Source organism: Cervus canadensis, chromosome 16, assembly GCF_019320065.1.
Source record: "Cervus canadensis isolate Bull #8, Minnesota chromosome 16, ASM1932006v1, whole genome shotgun sequence".
NCBI classification, from domain to species: Eukaryota; Metazoa; Chordata; class Mammalia; order Artiodactyla; family Cervidae; genus Cervus; species Cervus canadensis.
Genome location: NC_057401.1, coordinates 22,773,044 through 22,790,409, shown reverse-complemented (window position 1 = coordinate 22,790,409; position 17,366 = coordinate 22,773,044). Strand labels below are relative to the sequence as shown.

General features: G+C 33.6%; 1 protein-coding gene across 1 annotated transcript in view; it reads left to right on the top strand.

The window, feature by feature from the left end:
• The window catches only part of MTREX (Mtr4 exosome RNA helicase), a 94,019-nt gene that overhangs the window by 19,644 nt on the left and 57,009 nt on the right, over nucleotides 1-17,366 (top strand). Inside the window, exons 6-12 of the mRNA XM_043488650.1 lie at nucleotides 8,302-8,476; nucleotides 9,578-9,668; nucleotides 10,827-10,951; nucleotides 12,020-12,118; nucleotides 12,523-12,625; nucleotides 13,654-13,785; nucleotides 15,369-15,448. Coding sequence (XP_043344585.1) covers nucleotides 8,302-8,476; nucleotides 9,578-9,668; nucleotides 10,827-10,951; nucleotides 12,020-12,118; nucleotides 12,523-12,625; nucleotides 13,654-13,785; nucleotides 15,369-15,448 — 805 coding nt within the window. The remainder of the gene's footprint in view (nucleotides 1-8,301; nucleotides 8,477-9,577; nucleotides 9,669-10,826; nucleotides 10,952-12,019; nucleotides 12,119-12,522; nucleotides 12,626-13,653; nucleotides 13,786-15,368; nucleotides 15,449-17,366) is intronic.

The following is a 17,366-nucleotide window of genomic DNA, read 5'->3' as shown; positions in this document are numbered from 1 at the left end:
TAGTTGTTCAAAAAGATACATGTAGAATTACTGTACAACTCAGCAGTTCCACTCCTAGGTGTATTACGCCAAAGAATTGAAAACACATACACAGATACTTACACATGAATGGTCACAGCAGTACTGTTCACAGTAGTGGAAAGGTAGAAACAACCTGAAAGTCCATCAGTGGATGAATAGATAAGTCAATCTGGTGTGTCTGTACAATGAAAGACTACTCAGCCATAGCACTGAAATACTGATACATGCTACAGTGTGGATGAACCTCAGAAACATGCTGAGTAAAAGAAGCCAGACTCAGTAGTTCACATATTATTTGATTCCGTTTGTGTAGAATATCTCAGGTAAGTTCTTAGAGAGAGAGAGCAGATTGGTGGAGGCCAGGGAATATTAAGAGGAAGGGAGCAGAAAGTAGCTGCTTAATTGCTATGAAGTTTTTGGAGGGATGAGAATTACGGTTAAGAATCAGATAGTGGTGGTAGTTGCACAGCATAGTGAATGTGCTAAAATCCATTCAGTGGTGCACTTTAAAACAGTTTTATGTTTTCTGAATTTTACCTCAATAAAAACCTCCAATGAAGTGTCTATTTGTATGTACGTACCAGATTTTATGATTTCAGGGAGTGGTTCATGGATCTCAGATAAAGATTTCCCCTAGGAATTCAAGAACTTAACGTAAACTTCAATGTTAGCTGATAACTGTAACGAGTATAACATTTTATTTATAAATCTGGTGCTAGATTAATACATTGGTACCAGGTTGTTTACCTAGGTAATTGAGTAGTTTTTCTGACCCTGTTTATTTTTTTATTCTATGTAAAGCTTTTTTAAAAAGTGTTAGGTTTATTATTATATAATTTAAATATTATGGAATCTACCCATTTAAAGTATATAGTTCACTGAATTTTAATAAATTTGTACAGTTGTGCAACCCTCAACTGGACAGTTTTAGGCTGCTGTCCATAATTTTCTTATGTGTGTGTGCTTTCACCCTGCCTCCACCTCCAGCGCTGGCACTGATCAGCTTTGCCTATATAGTTTTGCCTTTTCTAGGAATTTCATATAAATGAAATCATGTAATATGGAGTCTTTAGTGTCTTTTTCTGCTTAAAATAATACTTAGAGGTTCATTCACATTGCATATATCATTAGTTCATTTCTTTTTATTGATAAATCATATTACATTTTATGGATACATGACATTTTGTTTATTCAGTTGATAAAAATTTGAATTGTTTTGCATTTTTGACCATTCTAAGTAATTCTGATATGAACATTCATACATAGGTCTTTATGTAGACACGTTTTATTTCTCTTGGGTAGATAGATACTTTGTAATGTAATTGTTGGATTTTATGGCAAATATGTATTTAATGATTCGGTAAATGACCAGACTGTTTTCCAAAGTGGCTGTACCATTTTGTATTCCTACCAGTAATGGATAAGGAATCTTATGTTTCTCTTATGTCCTGTTTCTCTTATGTCCTAACCACCTCATGGCATAGTCTTTTTTGATTATACCTATTTTAGTGTAGGTATCTAATGATGTCACATAGTGGTTTTGAATTTCTTTGATGACTAACAAAATGTTAAGTATCATTTCATTTGCTTATCACCCCTTTGTATATCTGAAATGAAATACCTATTTCATTCAGTCTCCGCTGATTTTTAAAATTGAATTGTTGGTCTTATTGCATCATAAATAATTCTTTAATTATCTTAGTGGTATCATTTGTAGCACAAAAGATCTTAAATTTGATGTTCAGCTTCTCATATATTTTCTTTTATGGCTAGATCATGCTTTTGATATCAATACTTAAGACATTTATGCCTATCCCAATATCACAAATATTTTCCCTTTTATTTTCTTTTTGAAGTTTATAGTATTAGCCATTCCACTTAGAGCTATGATTTCCTTTGAATTAATTTTTATGTATGATGTGAGGTAAAGGTGGGGTTGAAATTAACCTTTTTTTTTATGTGGATAATTGTTCCAGTTGAAAAAATGTTGATTTTCCCACTGAATTGTCTTTGAATTGAATTGACTGTTGAATTCCTAGTGAATTGACCATAAATGTATAGGTTTGGCTTTGGACTTGCTGTTCTGTTTATCTCTTTGTCAATCCTTATACCAGTCCACACTATCTTGATTACCTTGATTACCACACTATCTTGATTACATTATCTTTGAAGTATGTATAAAATTTAGGTAGAGTCCTCTAACATTATTCTTTCTCAAAATTGTTTGGGCTCTTCTAGGTCCTTTGTGTTCCTCAATAAAAATTTAAGATTAGTGTGTTAATTTCTACCCAAAAAGACTACTTGCATTTTTATGTGGATTGTGTTGTATAGATTAATTTGGGGAGAATTTTCATTTTAACATTATTATAGACTCTTTCCAGTCCATGAGCATGGTATATTATTTATTATTCACATCTTTAATTTCTCTCAGCAATATTTTATAGTTTGTGTACAGATTTTACACATCTTCCTCTTTTTTAACACATTTTTTTCTTAAATCTCTAAGTATTTTATTGCTTTGTGTTGTTGCAGATGACATTCTTCCTTAAATTCATATTTGGGTTGCTAATGGCTTACGAAGTACAGTTTATTTTTATATGTTAATGTTTTATCTTGTCACTTTGTTAATAAACTGGCTTACTAACAAATTATAGTAACTTTGCATATTCCATAAGATTTTCTACATAGTTGGTCATATTGTCTGTGAATAAAGACAGTTTTTACTGCTTCTTGCTGATGTTTTATCCCATCTGTTTCATTTTCTTATTGCTTTGGCAAAATCCAGTACAATGTTGAATAGTAGTAGTGACAGTGGATATCCTTGGATGTTCCTGATCTTAAATGAATAACATTCAGTGTTTCACCATGAAGTGTAATTTAACTAGCTTTTTCCTAGGTTCCTTTTATCAGGTTGAGTAAGTTCCCTTCTATTCTTAATTGGGAACAATGAAAGAATTTTAAAAAACACCCATTTGAATAGTTGTTAACAAAAAGACAAGAGATGACAAGTGTTAGCAAGTATGTGAAGAACAGGGAACCCTTGTGCAATTTTTTCTGAATATAAATTGGTACAGTTACTGTGGAAAACAGGGTGGTGATTTCTCAAAAAATTAAAAATAGAATATAATTCAGTAATCCCACTTCTGGGTATGTATCTAAAGGAAATGAAGTCAGTATCTTGAAGAGATGTCTGCATTCCCATTATTCACAATACCCAAGACAAGGAAACCTTTGTCTATCAGCAGATGGGTGGATAAAGAAAATGTGGTTTCTGTCTATATCCACGTACACACACACACACACACACAGTCAATCACAATGAATATTATTTAGCCATCAAAGAAGGAAATCCTGCTGTTTGTGACAGCATGAATGGGCCTTTAGAGCATTATGTTAAGTCAGATAAGTCAGAGAAAGGCAAACACTGTGATCTCAGATATGGAATCTAAAAAAGTTGAATTTATTGAAACAGAGTTGAATGGTAGTTTCCAGGGACTGAGATGGGCAGGGTGGGGGAAGTAGGAAGATAATGGTGAAGTGAAACAAACTTCTAGGTGTAAGATGAGTAGTTCTGGGTATCTAACGTAGAGCATGGTGATTACAGTTAACAATACTGTATTATATACTTGAAAGTTCCTAAGAAGGTAGATCTTAAATGCTCTCACCAGAAAAAAAAAAAAAAAGATAATTAATGAGGTGATAAGGATGTAAATTAAGCTTATTGTGGTAATCATTTTCACAATATATATGTGTATCAAATTTTACAATATATAGTTTAAACTTACATAATGTTATATATCATTAAATCTTAATAAAACTGGGGAAAATAAGTGGATTGAGGATTAAAAAAGAAGCATTGTATTTTATTAAATCCTTTTTCTATCTGTAGAGGCAAGGATATGGTGTTTGCTTTTTATTCTTTTAAAGTGGTATATTACAAATTTTCTATTGTTAAACCATCCTTGTATTCCTAGAATAAACCTCTATGTTTATGGCAGTTGATCATTTTATATAATGTTGCCAGTTTCAGTTTACTCATATTTTGTTCTGGAATTTCTTTGAATCTTCATGAGAGATTTGGATATGTAGTTTTCTTTTTTTTTTTTTAAACAAGATCTTTGTCTAGTTTTTTTTTTTTTAATCTGAAATTCATATTTATGGGACATGTTGTATTTTTTAAAAATTAATTTATTTTAATTGGAGTCTAATTACTTTACAATATTGTAGTGGGTTTTGCCATACATTGACATGAGTCAGCCATGGGAGTCTAATTACTTTACAATATTGTAGTGGGTTTTGCCATACATTGACATGAGTCAGCCATGGGTGTACATGTGTCCCCCATCCTGAACCCCCCTCCCACCTCCCTCCCCATCCCATCCCTGAGGGTCATCCCAGTGCTTCAGCCCTGAGCACCCTGTCTCATACATTGAACCTGGACTGGCGGTCTGTTTCACATATGGTAGTATACGTGTTTCAAAGCTATTCTCTCAAATCACATCCCACCCTCGCCTTCTCCCACAGAGTCCAAAAGTCTGTTCTTTACATCTGTGTCTCTTTTGCTGTCTCTCATATGGGGTCATCGTTACCATCTTTCTAAATTCCATATATATGTATACATTAATACACTGTATTGGTGTTTTTCTTTCTGAATGACTTCACTCTGTATAATAGGCTCCAGTTTCATCTACCTCATTAGAACTGATTCAAGTGCATTCTTTTTAATAGCTGAGTCTAGTTTTGATATGTTAATACTGACCTCATAATATAAGTTGAGAAGTGACCCTCCTGGTCTGTTTTTCTCTAAGTTTGTGCAGGTTTTATATTTTCTCTTTAAATGTTTGACAGAACTTGTTAATGAAGCCATGTGAACTACGTAGGTTTTTCTTTATGGGACAGTAAAAGTGAAAAGTTGCTTGATCATGTCCGACTCTTTGCAATCCCATGGACTGTAGCCTGCCATGCTCCTCTGTCTGTAGAATTCTCCAGGCCAGTACTAGAGTGATTAGCCATTCCCTTCTCCAGGGGATCTTCCTGACCCAGGGTTCAAACCCAGGTCTGCCACATTGCAGGCAGATTCCTTACTGTCTGAGTCACTAAGGAAGCCCAAGAATACTCGAGTAGGTAGCCTGTCCCTTCTTCAGCAGATCTTCCTGACCCACAACTCAAACCAGGGTTTCCTGCATTGCCGGCGGATTCTTTACTAGCTGAGCTACCAGGGAAGCCCTTCTTTATGGGAAGATTTTTAAATTGCTAGCTCACTTTTCTTTCTTCTTGAGTTAGTTTTGGTAATCTGTGCCTTTCAAGAAATTTCTTGAGGTGGAATTACATTGATTTTAGATTATTCTTCCTGTCTAATATTCATGTTTAAGACTTAAATTTTCCCTCTTAGTACTGCTTTATATGCATCCCATAAATTTTGAGTTTTATTTTCAATTTAATTCATTCTTTAGTTTCTCTTTATTTCCTCTTATCTTTACCTTTCAAGTATTTGTTGGTTTTCCATGCATCTTTCTATTTTGGGGTTTCTAATTCAATTTCTTTGTGGTTGAAAAAGATACTTTATAATTTCAATAATTTGATTTAGTGATTGATGTGGTTGTGTTTATATTTTCCTTTTGTTTTTTAGTAATGTCTCATGTTTTTATAGCCTTCTATTATATTTAACAAGTATTTTTTAGTACACCATTTTAATTCCTTTGTTAATTTTTTTTAACCTTTGAATTACATGTTTAGTGATTATTCTCACAGCCACAATCTCTGTAAAATATTGATAGCCTTATTTCTTTTCTGTGCTGTTTTTGCTACCTATGTATTTCAACTGTGTAGACTATGTGTGCATGTGTGCTCAGTCACTCAGGCTTGTCCAACACGCAACCCCTTGGACTGTAGCCCACTAGGCTCCTCTGTCCATGGAATTTTTCTAGTCAAGAGTACTGGAGCAGGTTGCCATTTCCTGCCCAGGGATCTTCTCAACCTAGGGATCAAACTTGGGGCTCCTATATTGCAGGTGGATTCTTTGCCACTGTGCTACCTCCTATAAATCCAGTATAAGACAATGTTAAAATAATGTTTTTGCTTTAAATAGTCTTTTATGTTTTAAAAAATACTAATTGAATAAAAGAGAAGTGTATAAAGTCTTACATTTTCCCACATATTTATTATTTTAAGCTCTATTCTTTTATCTGGATTCTAGTTAAAGAATTTTTAAGAATATTTCTTGTATGGTTGATGTTTTAGCAGTGAATTCCCTCAATTTTTATTTGAAAATGTCTTTGTTTTGCTTTTATTTTTGAAAGGATAATGCCACTAAATATATAGTTCTTGATTGACAGTTTTTTTCTTTTGAATATTGGATAGTCATTCTGCTGACATTGTTTCATTTTTTCCCATCAGAAATAAGTCTTAATTATGGTGATGGTCTCTTGTATGTTTTGAGTTGTTTTTCTTTTGCTGCTTTGAAGACTTGCTTTTTGTCTTTGTCAGTCAGCAGTTTGTTTCTAGGTGTGATTCCAAAGTTTTTCCTGCTTGGGTTCATTGTGTTTGTTGGACCTATAGATTAATATTTATTAAAAAACAAGTTTAGGAAGTTTTTTTATGGTTATTTTTTTAAGAAAAATGTTTATTTTGTCTCTTTCTTCATTTGGTACTTCTGTTGAAACACATGGGGCTTCCCAGGTGGCACTAGTGGTAAAGAATCTGCCTGACAGTGCAGGAGCCACAGAGAGGTGGGTTCGACCCCTGGGTTGGGACGATCCCCTGGAGTAGGAAATGACAGCCCACTCAAGTATTTTTGCCTGGGAAATTCCATGGCCAGAGGATCCTGGCAGGCTACAGTCCATGGGGCCATAGAGAGTCAGACTTGACTGAATGCACACACACGTACATTGGAACAGTTGAGGTTGTCCCACTAATCTTTGAATGTCTGTTTATTTTTCTTCTGTTTCTTTCTTTAGCTTTGATAATTTCTATTGTTTTATCTTCATATTTACAAGTACTTTCTTCTGCCTTCTCATATCTATTCTTGAGCCATCTAGTGGATTTTTCATTTCATTATTGTACATTATTGTACTATTCATCTATAAAGTTTTCATTTGGTTTTGTTATAGTTTCAGTTCTCTATTGAGATTGCCTCTTTGAATCACTGTCCTATGTCCTTTAATGCTTAGAACATGGTTTCCTTACATGTTTTGGACATGTCTTTTACAGCCGCTTTGAAGTCTTTATTTGCTAAGTCCAGCATCTGGGCCCACTCACTTTCTTATGAGTGCGTCTTTTTCTTCAGTGTTGCTCACACTTTCCTGTTTCTCTTTATGTCTTCTCGTGTTTTACAGCATCTGCATGTTCTTTTCTTTTTGATGTCTATTTCTTACTACTCATATTTTACCATGTTTGGACAACTTTTGGTTTTTTAATTATTTCACTCTTTGGGGGCATGATTGGGATGAACATTGTTTTTATCTCCTGAAATAGGTCATAAGCCTGTTGTTGGTAGGAACTGTATCTTAAATAAGGAAGATCTACCACAGTGCTAAGTTTAGTCCTGATTTCGTGGTGTGTATTTAAATATTTAACTCAATTGAATTTTCTTTGAAAAAGAAAAACTATCTTGTAGTGCATTAATCTTTATGAAAGAACTATCGGAACTTGCTATAATTTCCAGTCAAGGACAGAGTTGATAACTAATACAAGTGCAAAGTGAATATATATGATTAACTTCTTTGTGAAACTCAAAAACAACTCATTTTCCAGTGTTTATTAAATATTTATAGTCTTTATGTAAAAACTGACAGCCCAAGGCTCTGTAAACTTTTAGAGGTCTATCCACAGAGCCAAAGATATTTTGCTTCCAAGAAATAGGGTGAAGTGAAGTGAAGTCGCTCAGTCGTGTCCGACTCTTTGCAACCCCGTGGACTGTAGCCTACCAGGATCCTCAGTCCATGGAATTTTCCGGGCAAGAATACTGGAGTGGGTTGCCATTTCCTTCTCCAAGAAATAGGGTAGCTATTAGTAATTCATTGATATTAGTAATTAAGTTACATTAACTCTGAGACACCAGAATTTAAAATGTTTTTGTTCATTTAGACCACCGTTCTTCAGATTTGTCATAATTATTAGTTTGTTGAAAGTGAATAGAATAAGACATTAATATTTTACAAAGTCTTTAGATAATTAGGAAAAATTTGGACACAATTTATATATTAATATAATTTTTAAAATCACATACTTCTAAAGAGTTTTTTGTAAACAGTTTATTCTTACTTATTTTCACATTTTTAGATATGCCATTGCATTGGCGCTAAGGGAAAAACAACGTGTAATATTTACTAGCCCAATTAAGGCCCTGAGTAACCAGAAATACCGTGAAATGTATGAAGAATTTCAAGATGTTGGTCTGATGACTGGAGATGTTACTATTAATCCTACAGCATCCTGTCTTGTTATGACCACAGAGGTAATTTATATGATGTCTCATCTAATTTTTCCTTTTTAATTTAATTAATGTGATTCATCAGTTAAAACAGCTAATGTTTTATTACTTGCTCTATACAGATAAAAGGGCAATACTTTCTGAGTAGATTTACTTGAAAGGGGTGGTAGAGTTTTATCTTAAAACCAATTGTTTCAATTTAGTTGTAAATTTCCATTATTTCTGTCATCATGTAATAAAGTTGCATAAAGTATTTTTTTTTTTTTTTTGCATAAAGTATTTTTAAAGGATATTGTCAGTGACATAATAGTTTGATGGTTTTATATAGTTTCAATGATTGGAGTATGTACCTTTGAATAAGTTGTGACACTTTCTTTATGATTTTTTTTTTCTTTTGCATCTGAGTGTTGATACAAATAGATAAATAACTTTTTTAAAAATGCCCAGTTATGTTTAGCTTCTTCCCATAATCACAGTTAAGTTCTGCATATACTTATAGCATCTTACATTTTGGACACTTAGCTGTCTTTACTAAGTACTTTTCTACATGCTTGAATTATAGCCTTGCATTCTACAAAGACATTATACTAGAGAGCATAAATTAGCTTCTGGTTTTTAGAGTCAGCCAAAAGCATTGCTCATGTTCATCTTGATCCCCAAAGTAAGTTTATTTTCCATTCTCAAAACTTTCTTCCATCCATAGAAAAATTTCTTTAACTCAGAAATCTGAAGAACAGTTGCTAGGAAGTATTCATGTTGTTAAGATGAGGTAGAAAAAATCGGTAGCAGTATGAGATTCGTTGTGTTAGATAGAAGATGATTTTAAGTTACTTTGGCTTCCTAGCAAGTGTAGGTCTTGAGTGAAGTGCTTTACATATAAGGAAGTAGCTTCATATTCAAGGTATATGGATATGGAGTTGATAATAATTCTCTCCATGGATTATATATGATTACTAACTTGAGAAATAATTTATTTTGGATTTAGCAAAGGAGTATTATATACTTAAGATGTGTAACTCTCTAAAATTATTTTAATGTTTCTATTAAAAAAGAATATACAAAATTTCTTGTTAGAAGAGTTTTTGACATGTCAGAATCCTGCTAAATCTTCTACTTCTTCTTTAGATTTTGAGAAGTATGCTGTACAGAGGTTCTGAAGTTATGCGAGAAGTTGCTTGGGTCATATTTGATGAAATTCATTACATGAGAGATTCAGGTATATTCTGTAGTATTATTGAGATGTGTGCCATGTTATTTAAGAATGAAATTAGGAATTTTGAACAAGTTATCTTACTTTCTTGTGGGTAGAGTTGTAGTAAACTAAATTGTGGATAACATGATACAGTTTTTCTGGTTGGACCTCATCCAATTCAGCTTCTTGAATAGTAACAACTTCTGGATGAGAAAATGCAACTTCAGATTTTAAAATGGAATTAAAATTAGTTTGCTTTTAATAGAGAGTTCTCTAATATATCTAATATTAAAGAATTTCCAACTGCTGGCCTACAGAGTTAACTTTCTTGATTTTTATCAATTTATTTTAGTTTTTTTAAAAAACTAAGAAATGCATGTTTATGATTTAAAAAATGAGAATTATAAGATAAAAATGAACAACAACAAAAAAAGTCTCTTTACCTGAACTACTACACTACTGTAATGGAAAAGTAAGTGTACTTGAGATTTTTAGGTACAACGTGGCAGAAATTAACATATTTAAAAGTTAAATGTTTAATATGTACACACTTGAAGATTAGTTTTTATTTGGCTAAAGCACCGAGTTAACCTGTATTTATAGGAAAAATAATACAATTTAAGAAATCATTTACCCTTTGTAAACATTTTACTCTTATTAAATTCAAAAGATTAAATTATAAACAGTTATTTTTGTTTTTAAATTATGAATCTTTTATTGATTTGTTCATTTGGAAGGAAATTCTCAAATGGATTTTCCTGTTTGTTTTTTACATTTTAATCCTTCTTTCATCTCTAGAGATCATGAGGGTAATTTAGATGAAAGACACTGTGGTATAGTAATAGTGTTTCTTTGAAATCTGTTTCTGTGACCTTCTGTAAGCCAATAACTTCTGCTTCTCTAAGTGATGGAAATACTGTTTCCATTGTCCTGGGACTCTTAGACGGAACAGGATTCAATTTGGAGCTGCTTTTGCAGGCCGTTATTTCAGAGTACATTGTATTTATGGTGGTCTAGTCTACTAACTTTCTACTAGATGCAATTCATGGTTAGAAAGTAGTTTACAGTAAGGATCTGTGGCTAAAAATATATTTGTGTAACGTGGTCTGCATTTCTGATAATTGAGCATGAGAGAAAATGATAAAGTGACATTGATTTCCAAGGTATATTTGTATTTTTCAGAGCGTGGTGTCGTATGGGAAGAAACTATTATTTTGCTTCCTGATAACGTTCACTATGTCTTTCTTTCGGCTACTATTCCAAATGCCCGACAGTTTGCTGAGTGGATTTGCCACTTACATAAACAGGTATTTTCTTTCTCTTTTTTGATGTTTTTGATATTTAAATGTTATAAGTTTGCCTTTCTATATCCTATACTTTGTTCCTAATGCTACCTAGAATAAAGACATTTTAATGTAAAACTACTATTCAAAGCAAGCAAGCTCATCAAAATCAACTAAGTTTTTATACATGTGAATTTCTGAGTCCAACTCAAACCCAGTACATCAAAATCTCTTGAGAGGAGGATCTTGGGTCATGAAGTTTTTAACTTTTAGGAGCTCCCAAATTGATCCTGATGATTTGCCAGGTTTGTAAACTACTGCATCTGCTCATCCAGGGAGCCGTGAGTACATGGTAGAAAATTTCCTCTAAGACCTTGGTACCAGAAAAAAAGCTGGGTATTCTTGAGAGAGTGGGCTTCTCTTGTGGCTCAGCTGGTAAAAAATCTGCCTGCAATGCAGGAGACCTGGGTTTGATCCCTGGTTTGGGAAGATCTCCTGGAGAAGGGAAACGATACCCACTCCAGTATTCTGGCCTGGAGAATTCCATGGACTATAGTCTATGGGGTCACAAAGAGTGGACAGGACTGAGCAACTTTGACTTCACTTCTTGAGAGTGTGGTTTGATTTTTCTCATGTAAGCGCAGGCTTTTTATTGACTGCGTTTCCTTTTTGCTTTTCTAGTCCAATTTTAGGAGCATTAAAGGACCTTATAACAAGCATTTGTTCATGTATTCTTGTTTTATTTTTCTGCCCTTATTTTTCCTTTATACCAGAAGGTTCACAAATTTATTTTTATCCATTTATTAGCTCTCTAGTGGTATTTTTGTAACACCCATGTTGCTCCTGTAGGATAGAATCTCAGTGAATCTTCTGGAAGAGATAGATCAACCTACTGTTTTAGTAAAGCTGTAAAAAGTCTCTGTGGGGTTGAGAACTCCCGTTTTACCTCAGTGCATTCTGTGTTGCCATACTACTGCTACAGAAAAATAGAAGTCTTCCTTAATTACGTTATCATAGGTCTGAAGTATGAAATCATTATGGAAACTCCAATCATGTATTTGTCCTTGATTTTAATTTTCTTTGTTTTTACAGCCTTGTCACGTAATTTACACAGATTATCGGCCTACTCCATTACAGCACTATATTTTTCCAGCCGGGGGAGATGGCCTGCACCTTGTGGTTGATGAAAATGTAAGGGAGTAATTATAATTCTTATATCTTTAATATCACATAACTGCTTATACCCACTTTTCTTTAAGCTAGGGAAGAAGAGCAGAGATCTGTTTTTTTTTCCCTAGTTTTATAGTCCAAAGTTATTGTTGGTTTTCTTTGTATATGTATTTTTATTTCAAAAATTGTATTTAAGACTCATATTTTTTAAATGCATGAGTTAGATTCCCCTCCTTTTCCAGTATTTTTAAATTCCTTGAAAATAAGGGGCTCTGTACATGTTTCAGGTATCTTATGGTTTTGCTTTTTCTAGTTTTATTATTAAATTATTTATTATTTGAGGAAGCTTTGTTTTGAGGTAAAAAGAAGTTTGGATTATGATTAAGTATTAATGAAGTTATATAGAAAAATATTTGTGATGCTAGGGTGACTTCAGAGAAGATAATTTTAATACTGCAATGCAAGTACTTCGAGATGCTGGTGATTTGGCAAAAGGAGATCAGAAGGGGCGAAAAGGAGGAACAAAAGGTAACTTGGAACTTTGTTTTTGAGAATTTTAGATGGAAATTGTATTTTCAAAGTACATTTAAAAAAAAAAAATTTTCCCCCCTCTGGAAGCTATGTAGACATCTAGGTAGTATGTGATAAAATTGAATGAGTAAAAATTTATGTCTATATACATTTGTTGAGAGATAGTTCATTATACAATTGACCTGTTAAAGTATGCAATTCAGTGGTTATTAGTATAGTCACAGAATTATGCTGCTGTCACCACAGTCAACTTTATTGAAATACAATTCACATACTGTTGAAGTCACCATTTTTTAAGGGTGCAATTAAGTGGGTTTTAGTATAGTCACAAAGTTGTGCAACTACTTTGTAATTCTAGAACATTTTCATTAACTCAGAAAGAAGCCCCATACTCATTCATGGTCATTCTTTATTTTCTCCCAACCTCTTCTCTACCCCTCAACCTTGGGTAATCACTAATCTAGTTTCTATTTCTGTTTTCCTGTTGTAGACATTTCATATAAATGGAATCATGATATTTGTGGTCTTTTGCATCTGACTTCCTTCAGTTAGCTTTTTTTTTTTTTCAAGTTTATCCATGTTATTGCATATATCAATATGTCATTCCTTTTTATTGTCAAATAATCCATTTTATGATTTTATGACAAATATCCAAATTTTCGGTGCATTCAAAAATTAGACTTTCTTTTTGTTGTTGAATAGTAAGGATTCTTTATATATTCTGGATACTAGACCTTTATCAGATATCTGATTTGTAAATATTTTCTCCCATTCTGTAAGTTAAGGGTATCTTCATTGCTGGTGTATGTTGAAGTACAAAAGTTTCAAGTTTTGATGAAATCTGGTTATCTGATTTTTTTTCTTTTGTTGCTTGTGCTTTTGCTGTCATATTTTAAGAATACTTTGCCTTACCCAACATCATGAAGATTTACTCCTACATATATATAAGTTTTGTAGTTTTACAATTAAGTCTGTGGTCCATTTTGAGTTAATTTTTCAGTATAGTTTATGTACTTTTTTTGCAGGTCCATCAAACGTATTTAAAATTGTGAAGATGATTATGGAAAGAAATTTTCAACCTGTAATTATTTTCAGTTTTAGTAAGAAAGATTGTGAAGCTTATGCACTTCAAATGACCAAATTAGATTTCAACACAGGTACTGTAGTACTGTATAATTTCAGTATTGCTTTAATGCCATGTGGAAGTGAATGTAAATATATTTCTGGTAAGACAGCAATTGTGTATTGCTAAGATTTACAGTTCACCTTACAGTTACAGCAGTAATTCTATCACATTTGTAAAAGCTTTAAGGCTCGATTTACTATTTCTTTTCCTTTCTTCTGTCTTTTATTGGAAGATAAGTATATATCTATATATAAAATATTTGTTCTACATGAAATCCAAAGAACCCTACTAAGAAGTATTAGACTCCTACCTTCTTATACTTTATTGCCATAGCTCTTTGGTTATTATGGTTTTCTATCTGATTACTTAAGGTTAGTCTCTTGGTCAGACTATCCTCTGTTATGTTTCATTCTTCTGGAAATCCAAACTAGGAAGATCTGCCCCTCTACCAGCTGTGGCATAATTTTTGAAAAAAGTAGAAAAACTTGTAGCAAATCAACTTATTATTCCCACATATTAACTGTAAATGTAACTACTGAAACATCACACAGCTAGATAGTAGTATATCCTAGGCAAAAATTTGTGCAGGCTGAATACCAACCCAGTTGTCTTTTACTTCAGGCTTTTACATATCTAATCCTATACAGTGAGAAGTAAATAATATTTTCAGTCATCCAAAATCAGATTTCCGTTCTCTTGTTTTCTCTATCAAGGCATAGAACTAATCCCATGTATTTTTAAACACTGGCTGCACTCGATCTTCTTTCCTGCACATGGACTTTTCTCTAGCTGTAGTGAGCAGGGGCTACTCTGTAGTTGGAGTGTGCAGGCTTCTCACTGCAGTTGCTCCTCTTGCTGTGGGTCACGGGCTCTAGGCATTCGAGCTTCAGTAGTTGGGACGCACAGGCTTAGTTGCTCCGTAGCACGTTGGCTCTTAGTTCACTGAGTGGATTCTTAACCACTGGACCACTAGGGAAGTCCCAATCCCCTGCATTTTAAAGCTAATTTTTACTTATCCATGGGTAAAAATAACATGGCAGATAACCCATATGCCCACCTAAAGCCAATATTTTTTTCTTTTTTACTGAGTCAGTTGCTCTACTTAGAAATGTTTTCTAATCACTACCAGGGCTGCATGTGCTTAATGTTGCAGGGTTTTGTATTGATTAAGTCAACAAATATTTTTTGGCTGTTAACTTAATAGTCACTGTAGAGAAGGCAGTATAAATGGTTAAGAGTATAGGTTTTGAAATTGTTGATCTAACAGTTAATATCAATGCTCATTATTTTCTGTATGTCTCACTTTCCTCAATAGTGAGTAATAATAATCCCCATGTCCTGCAATTTTTTCACTTAAATATTGCACGTAGATAGCTAGTGTAGTTACTGTTACTGCTTTTATAAGAAAGCACTTTTATTCGTGGACTAGCTGCTAGATCTGTCTTTAAAGGCAGTGAATTTTATTTAATTATGTGGTAAATTTGATGTGCTTTCCCTTCTGTCTTAAATCCTGAGTCATTACTTTTACTCTTCTTGACTCTGTTCTTTGCAGTGTGTGAAATTTGGTATCACCAACTCACTTAGATATTTATATACCCTTGAATTCTCTCCTAGATGAAGAAAAGAAGATGGTTGAAGAAGTTTTCAGTAATGCAATTGACTGCTTATCTGATGAAGACAAAAAGCTCCCTCAGGTGTGTTTAATGTCATTAAGTAGAGTATGGATATTAACAGATGGTATATATTCACTTTGTAGTTCATGGTTTTGTTACTATATTATATATTGCACTGTTTGCACACTGCAGTAAATATGTTGCATTGTGCACTGAAATGATACCTTAATTTTTGTTTTGAACTTCTAAGAAGGTGACAGAAGGAAAGATTTGCTGCCTTGAAGGAACTTTTCTCTGAAAGCTAGCATGATCTGGAAATTACTGCTTCTGTTCCTAATACTACAAAATTTTTAAATGCTAATTTTAAGTCAGTCAGTTTCTTAATTCTTAAGGCTACCAGACACAATAAAGTACACCTAATGAAAATCATGTTTAGTGAAAAATTTGATTTCTGCTTTTCTTTAATTAATTAAAGTGGTTTTTTCTTTTGCCTGTAAGAATTGCCGTAGGAGTTCTACAATATATTCATGCCTCGTTGCCACTCCAGAGTTTCTGATTTAATTATCTGGTGTGCCCTGATTATTAGAATCTTTCAGAAACTCTTATTCTAATGTGCATCCAATCCTGAGAACTAATTTTTTAGTCCAACCTAATACTGTGTGAAAGTTTTATTTTGTGAAAAGAAAAATTGGAAGGTCATACTCTGCCTACAAATGATTACTTTGATTTGTGTGGTCATTACGTAAGACTGCATTGCATGTTTCTTGGTATTTAAAATAGCATTTAACTTACAAAATCTTACTGTGATTTTTTCTTTCCAGCTGAGTTAATAGTATCTAAGGGCTGAGCCATGTCTATCCTTGTCATTCTAGCACACTTCTTTTTTTGGTTTTATTTTGAGAGAAGAGCCCCTTTGGATTTATTATTAGTTAGGAATATAGAATATTGATAACAGAGACCTCTGTGAAGTGTGTTGTCTGTTTCCTTGGGGAAGGACTGCATGACAAGTAATGCCTTTGTGGAGTGGCCAACAGTCCTTGTCTGAAAAGGGCTTGGGTATCTTGAGGCACATGTGTGTGCCACCTCAGCCTTCACTGATGAGTCACGCTAGCCTGTGAAGTCTGTGCTAATAAGAAAATTTAATAGCATTTAATAGTGTTAATAAGTTAGACCTCTTGAGTAAATTTATTTGTTTTAAGATAAAGTACAGGTGCTAGTGGTAAAGAGCCTGCCTGCCAATGCAGGAGACATAAGAGATGTGGGTTTGATCCCTGGGTTGGGAAGATCCCCCAGGAGGAGAGCATGGCAACCCACTCCAGTATTCTTGCCTAGAAAATCCCATGGACAGAGGAGCCTGGCAGGTTACAGTCCATGGGGTCGCAGAGTCAGATAGGACTGAAGCAGCTTAACAATACACACACAGTCAGGAGGAGCCCCTTGAGAAGAAAATGGCAACCCACTCAAGTATTCTTGCCTAGAAAATCTCATGGACAGGGGAGCCTGGCGGGTTACAGTCCATGGGGTTGCAAAGAGTTGGATACAACTGAAGCAGCTTAACAATACACGCACAGTCAGGAGGAGCCCCTTGAGAAGAAAATGGCAACCCACTCAAGTATTCTTGCCTGAAAAATCCCATGGATGGTGAAGTCTGGTGGACTGCAGTCCATGTGGTTGTGAAAGAGTTGGACTAACAATCAAATATTTATATTAAATATGCTTTATAGTTATTTATTCCCTTTTGGTTTGAGTTGGCCAGTATTTTTTGTTTATTTTGCACAGATGCAAACTTTGGCATTTAATAACCATTAATTTTTTTGGAGGAGATGAAGTGATGCTGGAAAATTTGAATGAGGAAGCAAAACATTTATAAAGTTTATTTAAAATGTATTCATGTTAAAGCTGTGACAGAATTACATTGTATTTTGTATTTAATAATCTGGGAATATGGGTTTGGTTTTTGCTTTTTTCTGAAAAAGTTGTATATTGTTTCTTTTAACAG